General features: G+C 38.6%; 1 protein-coding gene across 2 annotated transcripts in view; it reads right to left on the bottom strand.

Moving 5' to 3' along the window:
• The window catches only part of inpp5a (inositol polyphosphate-5-phosphatase A), a 186064-nt gene that overhangs the window by 168834 nt on the left and 2230 nt on the right, over positions 1 to 15000 (bottom strand). The window contains exon 1 of one of the 2 annotated variants that reach the window (XM_079635785.1): positions 14206 to 14664. The exons of the other annotated variant lie outside the window; for it this stretch is intronic. Within the exon in view, the coding sequence (XP_079491911.1) occupies positions 14206 to 14280 (75 nt within the window). The 5' untranslated portion in view covers positions 14281 to 14664. Of the gene's footprint in view, positions 1 to 14205; positions 14665 to 15000 lie in introns of those variants that run through there. 2 annotated transcript variants of the gene reach the window in all.

Here is a 15000-nt window from a genome sequence, read left to right as displayed (position 1 = left end):
GGACCATCGAGTCTCTCGCACATCCTGGACACTACAGGACAGTTTTAGTGCCATCATGAGAATAAAGTCCTAATATTTAGAGAAAAAATTAATTGCAAGAATAAAGTAAAAAAAAAAAAGAGAGAATAAAGTTGTGATGTTTTGAGAAAAGCCAAAATATTAGGAATATAAAGATAAGAATAGTCATAGTAATATGAGATTACAGTGATTCGATCTAGAGAAGTCAAAATTAGGAGAATAGTGTGTGTGTGTTTGTCTGTCTGTGAGCGAGTTAGTGTATGTGTGTACGTGAGTGTGTGTGTTAGTGAGTGTGTCTGTGTGTTTGTGTGTTAGAGTGTGTGTGTGTGTGTGTGTGTGTGTGCGTGTGTGTGAGAGAGCGAGAGAGTGTGTGTGTGTGTGTGTGTGTGTGTGTGAGAGCGAGAGAGTGTGTGTGTGTGTGTGTGTGTGTGTGTGTGTGTGTGTGTCTGTCTGTCTGAGAGCGAGTTAGTGTCTGTGTGTACGTGAGTGTGTGTGTTATTGAGTGTGTTTGTGTGTTAGAGTGTGTGTGTGTGTGTGTGTGTGCGTGTGTGTGTGTGTGTGTGGGGGGGTGTGTGTGTGTCTGTCTGTCTGAGAGCGAGTTAGTGTCTGTGTGTACGTGAGTGTGTGTGTTATTGAGTGTGTTTGTGTGTTAGAGTGTGTGTGTGTGTGTGTGTGTGCGTGTGTGTGTGTGTGTGTGGGGGGGTGTGTGTGTGTCTGTCTGTCTGAGAGCGAGTTAGTGTCTGTGTGTACGTGAGTGTGTGTGTGTGTGTGTTAGTGAGCGTGTCTGTGTGTTTGTGTGTTAGAGTGTTTGTTAGTGAGCGTGTCTGTGTGTTTGTGTGTTAGAGTGTGTGTGTGTCATGTGTGCATGATATATGAGATTAAATATGAGATGTAGTCAAAATGTTTTGAGAAAAATGTAAAGTTTTTTTTAAATCCAAGATAAAAAGTTGCAATTTGAGAAAAGCCAAAATAATGAGAATAAAAATAAAAAAGTAAGATAAAAATAAAGTTGTATTTTTTAGTTGTTTTTGAGAAAAGTCAAATAAGAATAAAGTCATCATAATTTGATTAAAGTCATAATATTTTAATAAAGTAAAAACATTTTAGATACTGAGAACAAAGTCAAAGCAATATTAGATTAAAATCATAATATTTTGAGAAGTCAAAATTAGGAGAAATGTTTTTTAAAAATGCACTTTAATTAGGACTCTAATATTGCATTGCAAAGACATTTTTCTTGTAATGATTCATCCGATGGTCACCAGATCATGTTTTCAACAACATTAGTGTCCTGAATATTATAACATAAATTCTCTCACTGCGGGCTCGGGATTTCTTCTCTCTCTTATGTCTTTATGCCTCATGTTTACATTCCTCAGGAAAGGCAAGTCCACACCGGCCACTCTGAGCTCGACATCACGTTTGAAGCTGCGCCGGGATTGTTTACTTTATTAATGTTGCATTGTTATTGACTGACAGCCGTGTCTCCACATGAGGGAACACACATCTCGTTTATTACCAGCCGGAAAACTATTACGTGGCAGGTGTGTGTGTGTGTGTGTGTGATGAACTTCTGCAGGTTACAGTGACGTCAGGCCACTGAACACGGTGTGTGTGTGTGTGTGTGTGTGTGTGTGACACTGATAATAATAATACATTTGAGCATCAGATCATCATATACTGATTTCTGAAGGATCATGTGACACTGAAGACTGGAGTAATAAGGAATAAATTACACTTTGCTATATATTCACATAGAATATTGTAATAATATTCAACTGTTTTTACTGTATTTTTTTATCAAATAAGTCTCATTTGTTGACATTACTAAAAGCATTAACTAAACATGAACTAACAATGAACAATATATTTACAATGAACAAATAATTAGATTAATCGCATCCAGAATAAAAGTTTGTGTTTACATAATATATGTTTATGTACTGTGTATAATTATTTTTGTATATATAAAAACACACACATTAGGGATGCATAACGATTAATCGCAATTAATTGTTTGCAGAATAAAAGTTTTTGTTAACATCATATATGTGTGTGTACTGTGTATAATAATTATGTATATATTAATATACAAACATGCATGTATAATTGTAAGAAAAAATCTATTTATATATTAAGTATTTATAATTAAATATAATATAAATTATATTTAAATATAAAATGTATATAAACATGTAAATATGTTTTAAATATATAGCCTACATGCATGTGTGTATTTATAAATACATAATTATTTTACACAGTACACACATATGATGTAAATCGTAAATTGCGATTAATCGTTATGCATCCCTAATATATACACACACAAGACAAATGTGTTATATGTTAAATATTTATATATAATATAAATTATGTATGCATGCATGGGTGTGTATTTATATAGGCCTATACAAAATAACACACAGTACACACACACATATTATGTAAACAAACGTTTATTCTGGATGCGATTAAACATTGCACAGCACTCATTATAGTTCACATTATTTATTAACCTTTGTTAATGTTAGTTAATGCAAATTCAAAGATAAGCTTGACTGTCGTGAAAAATGTCACAATGCAAAAAATTATACAAAAAATATCTTAACTTTAGTTTTCTTTATTAAAAATGTAATTTATTTTTCTTGTATTGATATGTGTGTGAGTTGTGTCACGTTTCGTGAGATTCTCGTCTCTGTATGCAAACAGCAGCTCAGAGGAGACATGCATGTTTTACAGGTTTCTGCATATAGAATTACAGGATTTCTGTTTGGTTTTCACACGTCATGAAGCAACATCAGTGTTTAATGCACACGGCAGCCAAAGCCACAGGATCCGGCCGTTTCACCACGAGCGTTTTACTGCCGTCCTTATCCGGCATTATAGTCCTCATAAAATGACTATATCCGGCATAATTCCCTCGATAACGACGTTGTCGAGCAGATCAGATGTGTGTCGGGTTGAGATGAAAACTTTATCATGCTAAAGACGGTTCATTCACATCCAACATGTCCTGCAAACATCAGACTCTGCAGCTCTGGATGGATGGATGGGTGGATGGAACAACAGATAGATGGATGGATGGGTGGATGGGTGGATGGAACAACAGATAGATGGATGGATGGGTGGATGGGTGGATGGAACAACAGATAGATGGATGGATGGATGGGTGGATGGGTGGATGGAACAACAGATAGATGGATGGATGGATGGATGGGTGGATGGGTGGATGGGTGGATGGAACAACAGATAGATGGATGGATGGATGGGTGGATGGGTGGATGGAACAACAGATAGATGGATGGGTGGATGGATAGATAGATGGAACAACAGATAGATGGATGGGTGGATGGATAGATAGATAGATGGAACAACAGATAGATGGATGGATGGATGGATGGGTGGATGGAACAACAGATAGATGGATGGGTGGATGGGTGGATGGAACAACAGATAGATGGATGGGTGGATGGATAGATAGATGGAACAACAGATAGATGGATGGGTGGATGGAACAACAGATAGATGGATGGGTGGATGGATAGATAGATAGATGGAACAACAGATAGATGGATGGGTGGATGGAACAACAGATAGATGGATGGGTGGATGGAACAACAGATAGATGGATGGATGGATGGATAGATAGATGGAACAACAGATAGATGGATGGATGGATGGATAGATAGATGGAACAACAGATAGATGGATGGATGGATGGATAGATAGATAGATGGAACAACAGATAGATGGATGGATGACTGGATAGATAGATGGAACAACAGATAGATGGATGGAACAACAGATAGATGGATGGGTGGATGGATAGATAGATGGAACAACAGATAGATGGATGGGTGGATGGAACAACAGATAGATGGGTGGATGGATGGATGGATGGGTGGATGGAACAACAGATAGATGGATGGATGGATGGATAGATAGATGGAACAACAGATAGATGGATGGATGGATAGATAGATGGAACAACAGATAGATGGATGGATGGATGGATAGATAGATGGAACAACAGATAGATGGATGGATGGATGGATAGATAGATGGAACAACAGATAGATGAATGGAACAACAGATAGATGGATGGGTGGATGGATAGATAGATGGAACAACAGATAGATGGATGGATGGATGGATGGGTGGATGGAACAACAGATAGATGGATGGGTGGATGGAACAACAGATAGATGGATGGGTGGATGGATAGATAGATGGAACAACAGATAGATGGATGGGTGGATGGATAGATAGATGGAACAACAGATAGATGGATGGATGGATGGATGGGTGGATGGAACAACAGATAGATGGATGGATGACTGGATAGATAGATGGAACAACAGATAGATGGATGGAACAACAGATAGATGGATGGGTGGATGGATAGATAGATGGAACAACAGATAGATGGATGGGTGGATGGAACAACAGATAGATGGATGGGTGGATGGATAGATAGATAGATGGAACAACAGATAGATGGATGGGTGGATGGAACAACAGATAGATGGATGGGTGGATGGAACAACAGATAGATGGATGGATGGATGGATAGATAGATGGAACAACAGATAGATGGATGGATGGATGGATAGATAGATGGAACAACAGATAGATGGATGGATGGATGGATAGATAGATAGATGGAACAACAGATAGATGGATGGATGACTGGATAGATAGATGGAACAACAGATAGATGGATGGAACAACAGATAGATGGATGGGTGGATGGATAGATAGATGGAACAACAGATAGATGGATGGGTGGATGGAACAACAGATAGATGGGTGGATGGATGGATGGATGGGTGGATGGAACAACAGATAGATGGATGGATGGATGGATGGATAGATAGATGGAACAACAGATAGATGGATGGATGGATGGATAGATAGATGGAACAACAGATAGATGGATGGATGGATGGATAGATAGATGGAACAACAGATAGATGGATGGATGGATGGATAGATAGATGGAACAACAGATAGATGAATGGAACAACAGATAGATGGATGGGTGGATGGATAGATAGATGGAACAACAGATAGATGGATGGATGGATGGATGGGTGGATGGAACAACAGATAGATGGATGGGTGGATGGAACAACAGATAGATGGATGGGTGGATGGATAGATAGATGGAACAACAGATAGATGGATGGGTGGATGGATAGATAGATGGAACAACAGATAGATGGATGGATGGATGGATGGGTGGATGGAACAACAGATAGATGGATGGGTGGATGGAACAACAGATAGATGGATGGGTGGAAGGAACAACAGATAGATGGATGGGTGGAAGGAACAACAGATAGATGGATGGGTGGATGGATGGATAGATGGAACAACAGATAGATGGATGGGTGGAAGGAACAACAGATAGATGGATGGGTGGAAGGAACAACAGATAGATGGATGGGTGGATGGATGGATAGATGGAACAACAGATAGATGGATGGGTGGATGGAACAACAGATAGATGGATGGGTGCAAGGAACAACAGATAGATGGATGGGTGGAAGGAACAACAGATAGATGGATGGGTGGATGGATGGATAGATGGAACAACAGATAGATGGATGGGTGGATGGAACAACAGATAGATGGATGGGTGGATGGAACAACAGATAGATGGATGGGTGGATGGAACAACAGATAGATGGATGGGTGGATGGAACAACAGATAGATGGATGGGTGGATGGAACAACAGATAGATGGATGGGTGGATGGAACAACAGATAGATGGATGGGTGGATGGAACAACAGATAGATGGATGGGTGGATGGAACAACAGATAGATGGATGGGTGGATGGAACAACAGATAGATGGATGGGTGGATGGAACAACAGATAGATGGATGGGGTGGATGGAACAACAGATAGATGGATGGGTGGATGGAACAACAGATAGATGGATGGAACAACAGATAGATGGATGGGTGGATGGAACAACAGATAGATGGATGGGTGGATGGAACAACAGATAGATGGATGGGTGGATGGAACAACAGATAGATGGATGGAACAACAGATAGATGGATGGGTGGATGGAACAACAGATAGATGGATGGGTGGATGGATGGAACAACAGATAGATGGATGGATGGATGGATAGATAGATGGAACAACAGATAGATGGATGGGTAGATAGATGGAACAACAGATAGATGGATGGAACAACAGATAGATGGATGGAACAACAGATAGATGGATGGAACAACAGATAGATGGATGGAACAACAGATAGATGGATGGAACAACAGATAGATGGATGGAACAACAGATAGATGGATGGGTGGATGGATAGATGGATGGAACAACAGATAGATGGATGGGTGGATGGATAGATGGATGGAACAACAGATAGATGGATGGGTGGATGGATGATGGGTGGATGGTGGATGGATGGATGGATGGATGGATGATGGATGGGTGGATGGATGATGGGTGGATGGTGGATGGATGGATGGATGGATGGATGGATGATGGATGGGTGGATGATGGATGGGTGGATGATGGATGGGTGGATGATGGACGGGTGGATGGATGATGGATGGATGGATGGATGGATGGATTGATGGATGGATGGATGGATGGATGGATGGATGGATGGATGGATGGATGGATGGATGATGGATGGGTGGATGGATGATGGATGGGTGGATGATGGATGGGTGGATGATGGATGGGTGGATGATGGATGGTTGGATGGATGGATGGATGGATGATGGATGGGTGGATGGATGATGGATGGGTGGATGATGGATGATGGATGATTGGATGAATGGATGGAAATCACTGTCAGTTCATGTAATTTTGACTGCTAAATTCTTGTTATGAACTCTTGTTACACGCGTGATCTCATCAAGAAGGCAGAACTAGCGACTGACTTGCGTAAACATCCAGACTAATGCTGATTCCAGCACTCGTTCCTGAAGCGTTGTCGTTCGCCAGCGTTTATCTCTTTTCACTCTGTCGTGGTCGTTCCTCGAGGAAACATCATAAAGGCAGGAATATTGTTAGAATATGATCATAATAATGAACCCGGCATTACACAGCGGTTCACAACCTTTTGTGCTTGAAGCTTTAGCAAGAAAAGCTTGGCGTGTGCCAGTAACTATATATAGTAATAGTTTTGTCAAGATAACTTGAGATCACAAAAGCAAGACTGAAACATAATAACAGACGGTTCTATTATCCGTTTCCAGAAACCTCCATCTTTCTCTCAACTAAACCCACACAGCGCTTTGTAATTCCCAGAGACACTTCAGTTAATTGGCTCATGCTCGTTTACGATGCGGCTCACAATAATGTACAATCCATTATCAATAATCAGCTCTGAGATGAGGACGCTTGTTCTTCATCAGCTCCTGCTTTACAAAATCTCATTTTCTGTTTCCGAGTAAGTCATGACAGCAGCTTTGTGACATTGATAAAAACACTTGGATGCATGTGCAAAAACAAACGTCTGATGAAGAGACAAATATAGCATGTAAATGTCAGAGAACATTGAGGAAGTCTGTGATGCAGGTCTCAAACACACGCAGACAGAAGTACTGATATCGAGAGCCTCGGAGAGAGATGGAAACAGGGAACGAAGAACCGCTCAAACACCATAACCTGGTCGACTGATCATCAGAGGGTTATTAAACTGAGTTTGGGTTAGAGAACCGCTCAGACACCATAACCTGATCGACTGATCATCAGAGGGTTATTAAACTGAGTTTGGGTTAGAGAACCGCTCAGGGAGTTCTGGATCAGAGCTGGTGTAGCACTGATATTAGCAGCACAACTGTTATCATTATCCAGCAGAGTCAGTCCTCGCATGCAGACACTGGTGACCATTACAATCATAGAAACATAAACATAAAATATCTCTCCATCCTTCTATATTTCTCTCAATCCATCCATCTCTCTTCCCATCCATCTTTCATCCCATCAATCCATCCATATCTCTCTCCGTTCATCCATCTGTCTTCCCATCTATCCATCCATCCATCTTGGGTCATATCTCACTCCAAAATTACACTGAATTGTAATATTACACTAAGAAAAATATTTTTAAAATCTTTAAATAAAATTTTTTTCCAATAAACTTCCAAATGTATGTTAACTCAACGTGTTACTTGCCATTTGTTTGTAAAATTTCCAAGCAAATTATATACATTTAATTACTATAATAAATGTAATTATTAAATATTATTTAAATCAATTATAATTAAATGTAGTTAGAAAATAATGATATAGTATTGAAAGTTTAGTGTTTTATTTTGACGCTGGTCATGTGTGTGATGCTGGCCAATAGTGAGCCTGTGTTCTGACGTACACCCCAGAAGCGCTGCGCTGTTACACTACGGGGTCGGAAACGCATGAGGGTGAGTAATTACTGACAGAATTGTCATTTTTGGGTGACCTAACCCTTTAAGGAATGAATTCGCGTGTGTGTTTGAATTGAGATCGCGATCTTTTAACAATTAATCGTGCATCTTAGCTCACGCTATCCCGGATCGGTTCCATCAGATGTCAGTCCCAGGTTTTATGGGCGTAATTTCGCACCTGTGGGTTCGGTTCACCTGATGTCCGTAAAGAGAAGTCACTGATAGTGTCGCATCCGGCAAGCTTTTACACGTCTCGCATCTTCCCAGCAGCACTTCATCAACAAACACCTGAGAGAGACGGCTAGACGGATTCACCGCCTCATAACAGCACTTTACCCTGAAACTATTAATCATCTATTTTGGGAATGTCACAAGACCTGAAACGAGACCTACACAAGAACACAGTAATTACTAGCAAAGAAAAGCTATGATTCCTGTTAACTGAAGAAATTCATGTTACGCTAAAAATGTTTTTCATCTGACGGTGATAAAAATCTAATGGAATGAAAAACATTACAAATTTTGAATAATTGAAATAGTTGAAAATATATTAAGAAACCATAACCATATGTAAAAACTTAAAGCAAGGAAAACTACACTGTAAAAAAATGATGATTTGTTATCATAACTTTTTATCTTTTGTCAAATCAATTTCGATAACTAATGTGTGAAGATAACACTATTTTGAGTTTCTGTTTATTAAACCATTCTTCTTTGTTGTATTAACTCAAATTTTAAATTACAACGAACTCAACATTTTAGGGCAACTTGCTTTTTTAAGTTAAACCAACTTTTTTTTTATACAGTACAGGGCTCTACAGTGCGAGTGTTTCACTCGCATTTGCGCCTAAAAATAGTTATGTGCGAACTTGAAAAATAATTTACGAGCACAGTGTGCGATGGGCTGAACGATATTCGATTTTAACATCGACATCGCGATGTGCGAGTGAGCGATAGTCACATCGTTGGAACATGCGATGTGAAGGGTAGTAGCACAGTAGCACCAGCGGGAGATATTAAATGCGCTTCATGAGGCACGCGCGCGGTCTCTTGCTCTCTCTGCCATGCACGCGCTGCGCGGTTTGGAGCACAGTCTCTGTCTCGCGGGCGCGCTCGCTCTAGATTCCGGAGATTTTAACTAATTCGCGGGCATCAGCCGCTATCAATATGCGGGAGACTCCCGGAACTTCCGGGAGACTTGGGATGTCTGTATTTCTATACTGAAATAATATCGGCATTAGAATTATTGATTTTTCATTAGGCTATTTTTTTGGTGCTCCCTCAGCTCTTGATGCGCGTGGAGCGGCGACGCTGACAGGCGGTAAAGCTGCTGTTTAAATGTGTTCGGCTTTTCTGTTTACAGAAACATGTTCTCTAATCTGTTTAGAAGATTTAATACAAAATATAATAAAGTTTTATATCATTTTGTTTATTTCATATGATTATGATGACCAACATCAACAGTTTTACTTTGGCACTTTGGCTAAGAAAAGTTGACTTAAAAGAATGTGAACCAAAATGCTTAAGTTGTTTTATAAAAAATATATTTATTTTAAGTTATATTGTTGTAAACCAATCAGGGGGTTTGTGTAAAGCTGCTGTTTTATTTAAAAATGTGTTCTGCTTTTGTGTTAACAGAAATGTTCTAATTTTGGAATAAAATATTAAGTGACCTTTTTTGTCACTTGTAATGAAGCTTGCTTATTAGTGAAATTATTAATATCATGGAATGGTAATTATTGTCTTTAGCCTGGAGTTATGGCTCTCAATATCGCAATATCGTTGGGGGAAAAAATATCGCAATGTAATTTTTTTCCAATATCGTGCAGCCCTAGTGTGCGAGTGACGGGCTGTTCTCAATACACTGAACAACAGCGTGATGAAGCAAAGCATCCCATTGATTTGGAACTGAGCAATAGACAGTAAATAAAAGAGCAAGAGGACATGACAGCGTCGCGACTGCGCGATGTGAACACACAGACAGTATGTGTGAAAATAGCATGATGACGCGCTTAACTTTATGCAAATGAGAGCGACGATTCGCAACCAATGAGCTAATCACTGAAATAGTGTGGGAATGTGCGGGAACTGCTGGATTTTAAGTGAGAGAGTCAAGTGAGGTAAAAACTGGAATGAAAATATTGGTACAATAGTTAAAAATGACTCCAAGCGTTCCAGACGGCCAACATATAAAAGCAACTGGACAACTGATATCCTTTGCATCTGATATACCAATTTTGCACACACAGTATATGCATGAAATTTGTTCATTTGTTTAATAAACGAATTTTTAAAAAAACAATTTTTTTGTACTGTGCTCCTAAATTTATTTGTGTGCTCCTAAATTTTTTCATTTAGGAGCACATGTACTCCTTGGGAAAAAAGTTAGCGTAGAGCCCTGCAGTACAGTTGTTTAATAGGTTAAAAAAATATCTGTAAAATGCCCTTTTCTTTCTTCATTTTTTCCCATTTTGATACCACTGACATGTATGGTTATATGTGTATATATATATATATTGTACACTCTAAAAAATGCTGGGTTGTTTCAACCCAATTTTGGGTCAAATATTGACAAACCCCAAACATTGGGTTAAAAATGTAATTAAAAAATTTAACCCAACGGCTGGGTTTGTCCATATTTGACCCAAAATTGTGTTGAAACAACCCAGCATTTTTTAGAGTATGTTTATTATGTTTTGTTCTTATTAAAATGCAACAAAAAATAAAAAAAATAAAGCCGTCCAGCCCTAAACACCTCATCTTGTGATTGCTGACAAAGGCCTCATTTACTTCATTCATGCAATTTGGAAAATCCTTGTATTTGCGGCTTGTGCTGCACAAAAGGCCCATTCAGGGACGCCTGAACATGCTCAATATTATTTAGGTGTAATTGCGCATGCAGGCCCTATAAGCGGCGATGGCTTTGGCTCACATATACAAGTAATGGATAAACAGTGATATTCATAAGACAGCAGTTCAGCGGTCATGACAGGCCAGATATTTATAACTCTAAAGATAGTAAGGAAAAGTTCCTCTTCACATGCATAAGAAAACAGTTCGAGCTCTTCTCCATCAAACAAACAGATCTGGAATATCTACAGCTACAGCTTATAGCACAAGACACATTTACTTAAGAGCATTAAACTCTTTCTAAAACATCTTTTAAATGTTTGAACATCTTCAATGTGAAAAGTGAACGACCGATTTACTTGTCCAAAGGAGAAGGACAAGCACATGAAAAGGCTTAATGTCGAGCTTTGTATATTATATATATATGGCTTTAAATGATTAATCGCGGTTAATCGCATCCAAAATAAAAGTTTGTGTTTACATAATAAATGTGTGTGTACTGTGTTGTGTATAATTATTTTGTATATAAATAAACACACGCTTGTATATATGTAAGAAATATTTGCATGTATATACTGTATATAGATTTATATTATATATAAATATTTTATATTTAAATAACAAATTTTCCTTAAATATATACATGCATGTGTGTGCATTTATATATACAAAATAATTATACACACAGTACACGCACATTTATTATGTAAACAAACTTTTATTTTGGATGCGATTAATCGTTTACAGCCCTAATATATATATATATATAATGACATCAGAAAACTCAAATGTTTGGGTCCAACCCAACCGTTGGGTTTAAATTTTTATTTTAAAAAATTAACCATTGGGTTAAAAAAATTAACTTAAAAATGTAAACCAACCGTTGTTGGGTTTAAAAAGGTTATGTGTGTAATTTTAAACCAACGGTTGGGTTTGTCAATATTTGACCCAAACATGGGTTGAAAACAACCCAGCATTTTTCCAACATCCAATTTATTCTCTGACAGTTAAGTTGAAGGTAGCCCAAGTCATCTAATAACCCATCTCTGATAACTTTACTATTGTTTATTCAGAGGAGCTAATTTCCCTAAACCTCAACGCACCCTGATCCACCACGAGTTTACATAATCATTTCCATAGAGCGCAATAACAGGTGAGATTTCTCTAAAACCACAGAGTCAGGAGTGATTATAGGGAGTGCGAGTGGTTGAGAAGGACCGTCGTAGTGGACAACACTTAAGAAGAGTAAATACATCTGGTCACGTGTAGGGTCAGGCGTAGAAGAGCATCTCGTTATCTGATCGATCCACTGGAGATAAGGAGTCGTTACACTCAAATTCTGCAACATCATCTCTAGTATTAAAGGATAGTTCACACAAAAGCGAAAATTCACTCACTCAGCAGAAGAAAGAAATTCATACATGTTTGGAACAACTTTGGGGAGAGAGAGAGAGAGAGAGAGAGAGAGAGAGAGAGAGAGAGAGAGAGAGAGAGAGAGAGAATAAAAGAGAGAGTATAAAAGAGAGAGTATAAAACTACTCATTTTATATAATATATGCTGAGGTAAAATATCATATGGTTGTGTTTTTTTATTTATAACATAATGATACACTAAAAAATACTGAGTTGTTTCAACCCAATTTTGGGTCAAATATGGGTAAAGAAAAATTTAAATTTAACCCAACGTTTGGGTTTGTCCATATTTGACCCAAAATTGGGTTAAACAACCCAGCATTTTTTAGTGTATAGTTAAGTACCACAACAAGACCAAGGGAGCCATTTTGCTTTATAGTATCACGATTGCACATTATATTGATTTCATAGTTCAATAAACAAGTACTAAGCTACTACATTAGACGGAATATTGCCTGTTCTTGTTTTATTTCACCACCGAAAATATTATCCAAACAAAGATCAGCGCAGATCGAATCGGTTGAATGAATGATTCAATGACCCAACATTTATTCAAAGTGACTCTTAATGGAGTTTAGTTTCATGTAAAAGTTCAATGTATAATTGAATTGTTTTCCCAACATTTCTTGCTTGTATATTTTAAATATTATTTATAAACATAAATCCCAAAACATTATTGCAGTGGTAACAGCCCTAGAGTGTCTTATAATTGAATTTGTCAATCAAATGTAAGACTTTGACATGAAAGATAAACAAATTGGCTTTTATAATAGTAAATAGAGTAACTATAAAAAATATGTAGATTTAAGTATGTAAAAGCTGATAAGCACACTGATGAAAATATTCCTTCAGAAGAAATTGTTTACAACACCAAAAATATTTTTTTTTCCTGGAAAGTTACTTTTTTAGGAGAAGAACAAGCCCATAATTTGATTTTATAACATATATAACAAAATAAAAATGTTGGGTTGTTTCAACCCATGTTTGGGTCAAATTATAGACAAACCCAACCGTTGGGTTTACATTTTTTTCATTTAAAAACTTAAACCAACCGTTGGGTTTAAAAATGTAATTACCGGTAAAAGTGTAAACCAACCGTTGGGTTTTAAATGTAATTGAGAAAAAAAAAGTTACCCAACGGTTGGGATTGTCCATGGGTTTGAAACCACCGCATTTTTCCAACATCCAATTTATATTCAATGACAGTTAAGTTGACAGTTATGTGATCTAGAAACCTGTCTAAACAACCAATATTGGCATATGCCCTGTGTAAACTGCTGTCAAAAACCCATCAATCAATCAATAACACCGATCAACACAGCATTAGAAACTAAAAACTCTGAGTGGACACCGAAAGGTTGCAGGTTAGATCGCCATTAGCGTTCATTCATAAATGACCATCAATAATCACCACAGTTTACCTCAGGTTCCCGCGGCAGGACTAGTATTACATGTCCTACAGTGGAAGAAGCATCTGTTAAATTAGTTATTAATAACAAAACAGCGACTTACATCTTCAAACAGAGATCCAACGTTGGCAGTAACCAGCAATATTCCCGCGCCCTGCGCTGTCAGCTTCCCCGCCATCGTTAATTAGCTCGCGACCCGAACTAATGAGCTAATTTGAGCTGTTTCTGGAACGAGCCGTGTTGTGGTGGCGGAGTCGAGTAGTGGCTCGTCGGGTTAAACTCTGCGGGTTCGAGTCTGGATCAGCTGGGCTCGTTCATACTCGTGCGCTTCTAACGTAACGGACTCAAACGCGTCAGGCTTTATTTCGTCCCCGCCTCGGCCATGATGTGAAGATCTCCCCGGTTTAATCCGACGCGAGCACCGGTCTGTGGAGGAGCGTGTTTCGCTGTCGTTCGGTTCTCCCTCCGTGCGCGCATTGCTCGCGTTTGTTTGAGGGACCGACACACACACACACACACACACACACCGCTGCTGGAGTGAGTCCCTGCGCTGCCTGACGTCACTGAGCCAATGGAAAAACGCGTCTCTTAAAGCGGCAACGCGTGACGCTGTGAGGTCGGCGGGGTCTTTACAGCGGACACAGCGCTGCCCCTTTAAGAGCCGCGGCGCTCCACTGGGCTGCTGGTGGCCGATAGATATATATAGTTTAAAAGTACATTATATATGTATATATAGTATAGTTTGGGTTCACTGTGACTATTTTAATAGATTTTTAATCAGCAAGGACGAGATCATTAAATTGAAATGTAAAGAAATGTAAAATGTTACTATCTATCTATCTATCTATCTATCTATCTATCTATCTATCTATCTATCTATCTATCTATCTATCTATCT

The sequence above is a fragment of the Phoxinus phoxinus genome (genome assembly GCF_949152265.1).
Source record: "Phoxinus phoxinus genome assembly, chromosome: 14".
Taxonomy (NCBI): domain Eukaryota; kingdom Metazoa; phylum Chordata; class Actinopteri; order Cypriniformes; family Leuciscidae; genus Phoxinus; species Phoxinus phoxinus.
The sequence above is the reverse complement of the archived record's forward strand: the minus strand, read 5'-3'. Positions and strand labels throughout refer to the sequence as shown.